The sequence below is a fragment of the Bidens hawaiensis genome, unplaced genomic scaffold, assembly GCF_021521415.1.
Source record: "Bidens hawaiensis isolate Kalapana, Puna unplaced genomic scaffold, B.hawaiensis_p1.1 tig00025976_1, whole genome shotgun sequence".
Classification (NCBI taxonomy): Eukaryota; Viridiplantae; Streptophyta; class Magnoliopsida; order Asterales; family Asteraceae; genus Bidens; species Bidens hawaiensis.
In genome coordinates, this window is record NW_027494173.1 from 254077 (window position 1) to 265113 (window position 11037).

Below are 11037 nucleotides of genomic sequence, written 5' to 3' on the forward strand. Positions count from 1 at the left end.
TTGTAACAAAAAAGCCAAAAACAAAAAACTTTGAGATAATCATAAAAAATAATATGAGGATAAATTATTTGTGAAATATTATGAACTGTTTGATAACAAACCATATCCTTAAACCTAAAATATATCAAAATGCTATAACTTCTTTCAACTAAGCTCCAATTTTTATGGCCAAATTTAGTCAACTTATACAGACACTTTTAACCCGTAAATTCGTAATATCTTTGTCAAAAAAATTCAACCAATTAATTAAGCTGTTGAAAACAGTCATTCTTTTCGGGGTAATAACTTAATTGAGGTGATTATAATCTGTTAATAATATAATTTTAAGAAAGTCATAATTGGTTTAACTGGGATAATTAATAAATATTAAATAGTAATAAATGCATTAATTGTTATATCGTTTTAACATAAAAAATTTATTAAATTGAAGGAATGATAATTAAAAAATTAGTTAATTAGATGAAATATGTATAAATAGAAAGTAATTAGTTAGCATCCCATGTAAATGACATATTTAAAAGCCATGTGAAACATGTTTTACTTTAATAGATTAGTTAGGTTAGTTATATAGGTTAAAATGAAACCAAGAGTTTAATTAACCGCCCATTTGCTTCATAACAATGCGCTATGTGAGTTAAAATAGAACCAAGAATTTTATACAAAACAACTAAATGTCTACTTAGGGGCAGTTTGGCAATATATGCACCAAAGTGTTGAGTCATTAAAAGACTTGAATGGTTAAAAGACTCTGAGCCAATAAGTGCTGAGTATGCCGATTTAGTGGTAATGGTCGAGGAGGCGGTGCATGAGTGTTAGACTGAGAGTTATGAACACATGTGAAGGGTAAAAATGGTAAAACTTTCATTAATTTTCATATCATTTTGAAACATAATTGGTAAAAGGTTTGTTGAATGATATAGATATATCTATTTGGTGATCCAAACACACTTAATGGCTTAATGCTAACCAATTCGGATGTAACATCTTACTAATCATTAAGAGGCTAGCCCCTTACATTTCCATAAACTTCTTCAACAACATATATCAAAGCTAATCGAGCATGTCACGACACTTTTATAACATGGTAGTGTATACATGAGTAAGACAAATTCAAGGATTTTAGTAAAATGTACAAGCGAAACCAAGAGTACGTTTGTGTCATTGTGTGGCACAGTTTTTGTTGAGACAGGTGTATTTTTTTTAAATCAACGAATCAGATTTTATTTTCAGGAGTGTTACAAACATAGGACCCCTTATGTAAAACCGGATTATATATAGATTGACTTATTGTAATTCAGAAATTGTGTTAAATAACTAAACCGGTACAAATATACATGAGAAAGTTCCCCTAGACATATGTCATGAATCATGACATTAAAGTGAATGAACAATAATACTCTTTTTTAACCCGCCTTACATTGCAAGACATGGTAGGTTAGGAACCATGATTAGAGATCAAAAGGACACTCACTTTGCAATCATCTTGGTTTTCTTCTAGTCTACATGTGAAGACTAAAAGGTAACTTAACACATGAAAAAGATAAACGATAAGCTTACGATGTAACAAGATTTATATTTATTTTTGCAACTAGTAGAACTAAATTTTATAAAATAAAAAATAACAAGAAATAAAGTATACATCATATAAACATTGATTTCCTCCAAAAGAATTGAGGGTGTATGCAACACATCCCTACAAAATCAAAGTTACAAGATGGAGTGGTATCATCTTCATCAAAAGATTACGTGCATGTTAAACGGATGTATAATTACAGTTACGGGGTTATATATATACTTGTTTTTCTTTCTTTAAAAAGAATCAACACAAAATAATAATTTATGGGTCCTGAGGTGAATCCACATCAGTTGTTGAACCAATCCCAACTTGCAACCAAGAAGATGAACTCCCACTCACATTGTTCATATCTTTCAGTTCACTCAGTTTTGCTAGTTTCAACTTACTATCAGCTTCATCATCCTCCATTGTTGTTGTGATTGTTCCTGCAACTGCTACCACTTCCTTTTCATTATTGTTGCTTATTTTCTTATGTTCATGATCTTGTTGGTCTTGTTGATGGTGATCCGTTCGGTTTTGATCTTTCCCATCTCCATCTGTAACATTTTCATGATCTACATTCCATGAATGCAGGTTAATCTCGGTTGAAACATCAAAACTCAACGGATATCTAGGATCCCTCCTTAATCCTGCGGCTTCATGATGTTCAGGCGCGGGCATGTTAAGATCAAGTGCTTTTGATTTGTTGAGTATTTGTGATGGTAGCGCCAATGCCCGTCGATGGAGTTGCTCAATGTGTTCATGGAAGTTAAACTTTGCTATGGAAGAAGTATCGGACATGTTAGATGTAAGCCAATGACACCTCTTGTGCCCGCCTAGCGCTTGTCCCGAGGCAAAAATTCGGTTACAAATCGAGCATTTGTGTACTTTGGACATTCGGCGCGCTGGTCCGCCAGACGTTGGTGTTGTGCTGGGACCTTGGTTAACCTGGTAGCTCGAGATTGGTTTTGGCGAGGGGAAAAACTCCTCGTGTGTGATGACGTCATCATCACCCGTGTTATCATCGGATTGGTCGTTTCGGGCAGCGAAACAACCTTTGACTTTTTTATGACTTGCCCTGTGACCACCCAATGCTTGATGTGAACTAAACACCTTTTTACATGCTTTGCATTCAAACATGCCTTTAGGGGTTGTGGCAACCCCCTTGGCTTTATAATCTAAGGCTGGTGGTGGTGCGGGTGGTCTTGTGAAAGGTGGGAGAAACGCCGCAGTGGAAAACACAGGGTTCCGCCGTTGCTCCTCCCAGCTCGGGGAGGTGTACGAGTCTTCCACGTCAGTTTCCGATGGATCAACACGCGCATTCGATAATTCCATTAAGCATTTAGCTAAGGCTAAATCCTCATCATCACTTGTTTGACAATTTGAGTTAAAGCTACCAACTTTAGCCCTTAAAGATCTCTTTCTTTTCGACCAACCGCTAGCCGAACCACCGCCACAATCTCTCTGTCCACCACCGTGGGTTTCATCATCATACCCTTCGTCCTCGTCAGCCTCCGACTCCGGTGATGACACAAGACTCTCACCGTCGTCGGAGCTACATTTTCGATGCTCGAGAAACGATTTCCATGACAAGAATTCTTTCCCACAATTCTCACAAATCCTACAACTTTTTAGCCGGTTAGGGTTTGTTCTTAATGCATACATTCTCTTGTTCCCTTGTTTATCTTCCCAATCACTCGCGGGATCTTCATCGTCGAAATTTCCCGTATCGTCACCGATGCCGTGAGCTCTCATATGCCCGCCTAACGCTCTACCGCACATGAAACCCTTCTTACATATTCGACAAAAATGTTTGAAATTGGCGTGTTGATCATCCATGCATATGATATTGGAACAATGAAAACAAGAAAAGAATTGATGTTCTTGTAGTTGAAGTTATTGGTGAAAAGAAGATTGGTCCTGGTTTTTAGTATGAGTAATTTGTGGTATGTATGAGAATTGGAAGAGAGAAAATGGAGTGTGAGTTGAGTGTGTGTGAGACAAGTGGGAGGAGGGCATGATGTTGGGAGACCTTTTCTTACATTTTTATAGTGGTGGTTTTCTTCTAAAGAATTTCCATAATAATCCATGCATCATTTTGGTCATCTATTTATGGAATTTTCTCTTAATATTATAAGTTATTGCCTCCTTTTAATTAGCCTATATAATGTATTAGATAGGAATACCAAGGATAATATTATGGCTTCCTTTCAAATATGTTTTAGTCCATTCTCCACTTACAAATATGTTTTACGTGGCAATCCGTAACTTGAAATAATTTAAAGAAATATAGATTGCTAGTCTAGAATATTAATGATTTCAGTGTCATTAAGTTACTTTAGATTAACTGGAACTTTTAATTTGAAAGGAAAATTAAGGCTTTCTAATATCTGGCATGATTTGCATCTATAAGCTTGAGGGGTTCCAAGGGGGCAGCGATCTTTCACGAGGGTCCGCGGGTAACTCCCCTAATAGGGTCTAGGACCTTGATTAATGGAAAGTTGCACGAAAAATAATTGTCACCATAACTGATTAAGCCAATGGTAAAAGTGATGGTCGATAGTTGATACTAATCAACATCAACTTGGTTCATTTGTCGCAAATGATCACTGGTAGTAATGATCAACATTAAATCAGCCATGAGTAGCAACTCGATCACCATTAGTAACCGCTAATTAATCACATATCCTGCCTCATATTAGATTACTTGACTCTATTCGCCTCCCATATATTTCAGGTTTAGGGTATTTCCATCAGGTTTGGTTTTCCTAATTCCTTCTTTGTCTTAACTCAATAAGTTTGTGACTACATGCCTACAATATGGTTGGGATTTAAACAATATCGGAGGTATAATGTTTAATCCAAATAGTGTAAGGTGGGATTTAACGAGGATAAGTTACAAAATGCTTGTTTCTTGTGGATTTGTGATGGTGAATACGAATTTTCCGGTGGTTCGTCCGGTGAGAATTGAGAAAAGAGTAAAAAGAAAGAGAAAAGTGTACTAAGTTCAAAAACAATCATTAAATAATCCATATCATTTGCCTTCAATTCCAAGCTAAGCTAACCTTTTGTCGGTTGGTTCTATTTATCCTTCCATATTAACTAACATGACAATTTTACATAATGACTACACTAATTGGTTAATTTATTTTAAATTAACTACGCGGATGTACATTGTGATTTACTCATATTGCATATTTGCTTCTCACCTTAACAAAAATACAAGTTTGCTCAATAATTACTTGTTGCAGGTAACACGGGTGCTCTCTGTAGAATAAGGCTATGGTGGAGACATGCATCGACACTAGGGGCACCCTTTTTTTCCCACAACAAACTATTGGGAAGCATATTTGTGAATTTTGAAAATAAGCGTCAAAAATACAGTTCATTGTATATGACTATAATTATTATTCATTGTATATGACAAAAAATCACATCTTATAGTTATCCTCTACACGCTTTCATCATTGCAAAGAGCTTAATTGCGTTCTTCATTAGTTACGTTGACAAGCCCATCTTTTTCTACGTCACAAAGTAAGTACTAGCTTGTTCAATAAATCATCACCAATTAATACCGTTGCGTAAACATGTTTCATAGACAAACAAACAAACTATCATAAAGAAACAAACTGACATAAACAAACACGTTAATATAAACAAACAAGAAGTTAGCATAAACAGTTGAAAAAACAAATTACAAGTAATGTAAAATTCTAAACAAGGGAAACTGGTTTAATGAAAACAAAATTAACTTTCATTTTACAAAGGAACAACAAAGAACAATCAACAACACTTAGTAGCTGTGGGCGGTACGACACAACAACTAGCTGGTGGGCGGTACGACGCAACCCAGGTAGCAACGACATGGAGACATCCGTGCGAGTAAGGCTAGCTTTCGGCTTTCAATAATTTTAATATAAAAGAAATAAAAGTAAATAACAATAGTTTCCTTTTCCTTAAACTTGGGCTAAAACATTTAGAAGGAATGAAAACCTTTTGGGCCTTTTGGGGGCATTTCCGCTCTGTTACAAACTTACAATGACTATTTATTTGGTTTAGACTTTAGGTTGAGTTTAAATGTTTAATGCATTCTTTGTTCACGGTTAAAAAAAGAGGTTTATATATAGAATGAAAAGAATCAACATTTTGCAATTAAGTTATGTAAATATAAGGCTTTGTTAAAAATTTACAAGACCTTACAGAGACATTTTTGTAAGGTCAAGACTGATTCAGCCAAAACAAAAGGTTAAGGGGTAAAAACGTAAGCATCTTAACGGAGGGGCTAAATCAACAAATGAAGAGAAGTTGAGGAGCGTAAATTATGTGTAGAAAATTGTATTTGAGTGGATGAATAAATTAAGAAAAATATTACAATAATTAGGTAAGAAATGCGTATGTAAGCCATAGGTGTGTAAGCTGGTTTTAAATAATTTTAAGTAAAATTGTCATAAAACATGTTATTTCACCATTAGCAATGACGAATTTTGGTGTTTCTCTACACCTAGTGGCAAATTAACTCTCTCAAGCCTGCCACTTAGACCGATGGTACTCATTTTCTAGTGGCGAGCCAAGGCTATTTCCCTGTTGAGAGTGGCGAATTAGAGTGTTTATCCACTCCTAATGGTGAATTAAGAGTCTATGACACGCCTATGGCTTATATTAACTCACTCCTAGCAAGTGAGAAAGACCCCCTCGTGATTAAAAGTTAATACTAAAAGCATGCCCTTCAAAGGATTACTTATTTGAAAGAAAAAGAAACCTACAAATCCAACTTATGATTGCAACTTTTAATACTTAAATGCAAGTCATTATAGCATGATCGTAGACATTATAATTATTCCAACTTTAAAAAATATTTTCTTTAAAACTTGTGCTTCAATCATTTAAAAAATGGCATTAGTCTGATAGATAAATTAAACATATATAAACAGGCTGGTTTAGAAGGTTGTTGAAGCATAAATTAATTGCATATATGTGCATTTCATTATTGGAGTCATCCTTTTCTTTTTCATATCATATATCTTAAAAAGTTGCAAATAACATTTTATGCACCTTTCATTTCCTTTCTAATAATAACATAAATAAAATATTAAAAAGTTTAGGTCCCCGTTGAAAAAGAAGAGACGTGTTATTTTTAAAATCTGATTCAGGTCCCCATATAAAAGGGTCAAACTATGAACAAATCCTAGATCCGAATTAAAAACAAACCAAGATCTGTTTTGTAATCACAACTAAGCTTTGTCTTAAGCAAAAAAATTAGGGGCGTGTTTTGCTTAACCTGGTCCGATTGGTGTTGAAGTAAATTTCGAGTCAGATAGTTAAATATGATTTCAGAAAACGATAAACTTGACCGGCTAGTGTGCTGGATAAGCTTATTTTAGCGGTTTAGCATTTTAAACTATTTTTTAGATCGATTTGTTTTAAGACTTTAAAAGATGATAAAGATTGCTAGAGTTTAATAATATATCCAAGAAAATATATTTAAAATCCAAAAAACCAAAAAATGATAATCAAACCATGAACCGAATCGTATAAATCTCAAACCATCCTAACACGCCCACTTCGGTTTTAACGGTTAGGTGAACACTCCAAGAAAAAATCAACCTTAAAACGCTTTCTTTGTACATATTTCTTCTATTTACACACAAGTAAACAAACAAAAAAACCTCGATTTATAGTGTTATCCGGGAGATATGATCATATTGTCTTTGTTGCGATTTAATTTCTTCGGCACATCGTAAGGTTTTTTCAATATGATAACCGCCTCCCGTGCTCACTTCTCTTTCTAAATGGCAACAATAGCTTTCAAAAACACTCACATTTACATGCATTTTGAAATTCATTAAGAATAGAAACTCAAGCTCTAATGCGTTCATCTCTTCTGTTGATACGCCTCCAACTCTTGCATAATATGAATTTCTATAGTTCCTGCAAGAAAATAGATTTAATCCCATAAATTTGTATTATTTTCATGATTATTATAATGATCAATATTATATTCTGAATGTAGGAAAATTGATCATAAATAGTGCAACAAGCCAACAATAAATTATCATAACTTTTCTCCATACGGTCAATTATTTCATGCATGACTAAAACGACTATGCAGCGACTGTCGACCAAGCATTTACTCTCATGTGTATATACATACAATATACTATAAGAACCCACATAAAAAATAAAAAAAAAGAATTACTCATTTTTTTTCTACTTAAAGTTTTTTAAATAAAATAAAATCATAGAAATTCAATTCATCCATCCTGAATATTCAAAAAAATAAATAAACAAAGCCAAACAATTTGTTTATATATGCATAACCAAAACATGTGTAGGTAATCTAAAGGGTATATTTACCAAGACATGAACTACACATTTGTAGATAAAAGATTAAACACACCACTTATATAGTTATATTTATATAATTATACGGTTTGTAACGAAGAACAAGTTTTATATATGCATAACACAAACAAATTAATAACATTAAAACTATTAAGAGAATGTGATCAAAATAAAGAAAGAACTTACTTGTCTTCAGCATATTTAGAAGCCACCATAATAGTTGTGATGAGAAGCCGATGAACATTCCGACCAGTTATCCGAAACTCGGGCAATAACCGGCAAAACCGATCAATATACACGTACGCAATAACATACACCGAAGGCCCAGCTCGGGTATACCTAAAGATCCTCTCAAGATACGATTGAATCGTCATATCCGGGGTTTCATTGCAGTCAAAAACCCTAATCACACTAGGTTTGGAACCATTTTGTTTGACACTTAAACCACATTTTCTAACAATTCTCTCGTTTCTAGCCAAAGTTCTTTCAATAAGAGATGCAAGAACTGAGATGACCAAAGGGGTTTTGGAGTCTTGTTGGTATGAGTATGAGTACACATCATACCTAAGTTTTCTTGGAGATATGCCCAGGTTTGAAGAAAAAGACATTTTTGATTGATACCCAATGGAGTTTGAGTGAAAAGGAGAGATGGGTTTGTTTCTTTTTTAGGTTTTGAAGATGGGAGGGAGGTTATATATGCACACGATTAAGAGTCACTAAGTGGGGGGAGTTGGTGTGTTTGAAAGAGAGAGATTAAGAGTGATAAATATATATATCTTAACTCATGTTGAAAAATATTAATATATAAAATTTTTAGATCTTTATATACATTTTATAGGTGAAAGTAATTTATTACATATATTAACAACTTAAAAAAATAAAAATATTATTTTAAAATTTATATAACATTATTACCCAATGAAATACGAGATATAAAAACAAAAGCTTAGTGAATTGGTAAATATTAAATTACCAAGAAAAAAATGAAAGTAAAATGTCTACGCATATAGGTGAACAAGTGTGTATGTTTTGGGTAATTGGGTTGGGTATCATCTAATATCACTCCCGTCTTGTACATAAATACCCATACAATTAACTATCTCGAATGTTTTAAGTTTCGTGTTTTCTGTTGAGTTCGGATATTGGATTACTTTTACTAACTACCAAGTAATTAAGGAGTTTGTACATGTGTGACTGAAAGGGGAGGGACTAACGGGGTAGGGCGAATGATGGATTTGAGAAAATAGGGATAATTAATATCAAATTGTTATAAAGATAAAGATTATATGCCTCCTCATTGCAAATTATTATAAGTATGGACCAGCTATTATGTTATTCCATTTCAAAAAAAGCTATTATGCTATTAGTTTAAGTTCAAAACATTTAAAATTTGAAAGCAATGTACATGTGCTAATGCATGATGCATGAGATTTATAGCACTATTAATTTGGATTAAAAATTCCAACTTACATTAATGATTACACACCTTAGTTGTAACATTCATAAACTTTTATAACTTCCATCACTTGGGTGATGGGTCAACGATCATTCATTATAATTTATGAAACACCATTAGTTATGAGGAAAATCAAGGCATGATTTAAATAGTTGCTAATTACTAAAATTTATATTATTTGTGATTTTCAGTTCATGAATAGGATCATGCTAGAAGATCCGGAAATCTTAGAAATGTTTTGTCATATAAATCCAATAATTTGTATAGATACTCATTTAGATCTTCATTTGATTAAAATCATAAATAATTAGAAGTTTATAATTAGTGTTTATGCACACTCAAAACTTATAGTTATCACGTATGATAGAAATATATGTATCACATACGACAGAAATATGCACAATAAAGTTTAATTTGACGATTTTCCAGTTTATTAAATATTAACCATACCCGTATTTGAATATTTGGAATTAAATGCTTAACCTATTTCATATTTTTAGAATATGTAGCATATGTTATATGTGTGTTTCTTTTTTTTTTATAATAACATAGGGACACAACTCCATGACTCCATCATAGCCAATTACAAATAGGCAAAGCAAAATAAAACACACCAAACACTGAACCTCTAAACAAGCCAAATTAAAATTCCTCCACTTCTCCCAAGTGAACGCATGCACCTTAGTCTGATGTTAGACCGACAACCAACTAAGAACTTTTACATCCGCCACAATTTTAATTTTTAACAAGCAAAAGAGGCTTCGATTCAACTCCATCCAAGCTTTCCATAAAACCCACATACTAGTAAGGATTATAGCATAAACCACATTAGCCCTTTTTGCATACGCATTTATAAATTTATGCATTCTCAACAAGTCCCAAGTTCCAAAAGCATATAAAGAGGGAACTTTGCACATTCGGATATACTAGTTGGATTACATTTCATCAAAAACATTTAACACTTTTTTAAATACTTTTTGGCATGTAAAAAATGATTGATATTCTTTTTTCGCGGATATGTACTTTGTGCATAAAGAGTAGTACAATGGGTTCGCTGCCGACAGTGGAGTATAGAAGTATTGAAATGAAGTAGGGTCGTACTTGGAGACGGCAATTAAAGACCATTGAGATTTGTGTAATAATTTAAAATGTAAAATTAAATGAATAGTACAAGTTGCACGTGCAATGAGTCTTTGTACACTAGTGAGCAATCAAATCTTTTGGTTTTACCTTGGGATTTTCTACAGGGGTTTTAGGAACCATCCACCGACTTCCAACCCCCAACTGATATTTTTATATAACAATCTAGAAATTTATTTCAAAATTTACAAAAAGATTGTTTCATGAAAATTGATGTTTTTTATGTTATAAAATGTATCAAGTATGATCATTAGTCTAATGTGTAAACACATCGTTGTGGGAGTCTAAGGAGGGGCGCAAGGGCACCCTTGTGAATGGGTCTGCGGGTGCGAGAGTAGAGTACAACATTTTATGTGTGGGGCCTTTTACAAGCCAATGAGAATAGTGAAGGATATAATCTTGATTTCACATATGAACGAGGGCTAGTATGAGCAACCGAGAAATATAAGGGACGAATTGAGTAAAGAGTTTAAAGATATATAAAAGAAGATTGGGATGTAAAAATAAACTAAATAGTTAATTTATTGTTACAAGATAATTGTTA

The 11037-nt window shown here is 33.4% G+C and overlaps 2 protein-coding genes across 2 annotated transcripts; both read right to left on the bottom strand.

The window, feature by feature from the left end:
• Positions 1-1813: 1813 nt before the first annotated feature.
• LOC143572592 (uncharacterized) lies at positions 1814-3438 on the bottom strand. Its single transcript, XM_077057714.1, has one exon. The coding sequence runs from the start codon at positions 3392-3394 to the stop codon at positions 1838-1840; it is 1557 nt and encodes a 518-aa protein (XP_076913829.1). The 5' UTR covers positions 3395-3438; the 3' UTR covers positions 1814-1837.
• Positions 3439-7024: 3586 nt separating this feature from the next.
• On the bottom strand, positions 7025-8648 carry LOC143572593 (cyclin-U2-2-like). The gene is made up of 2 exons (XM_077057715.1): positions 8084-8648; positions 7025-7483 (listed from the first exon to the last, which is right to left on the bottom strand). Exons 1-2 carry the CDS (start codon positions 8503-8505, stop codon positions 7228-7230), a joined length of 678 nt encoding a protein of 225 aa, XP_076913830.1. The 5' UTR covers positions 8506-8648; the 3' UTR covers positions 7025-7227.
• Positions 8649-11037: the final 2389 nt, after the last annotated feature.

What these genes read in the sequence shown, in the direction of transcription:
- LOC143572593 (XM_077057715.1), bottom strand. Translation starts at nt 8,505, where the DNA reads ATGTCTTTTTCTTCAAACCTGGGCATATCTCCAAGAAAACTTAGGTAT. An exon ending in TCTAAATATGCTGAAGACAA is followed by an intron (nt 7,484 to 8,083) that starts GTAAGTTCTTTC and finishes ATTTTCTTGCAG; the next exon opens with GAACTATAGAAATTCATATT.
- LOC143572592 (XM_077057714.1), bottom strand. Translation starts at nt 3,394, where the DNA reads ATGGATGATCAACACGCCAATTTCAAACATTTTTGTCGAATATGTAAG.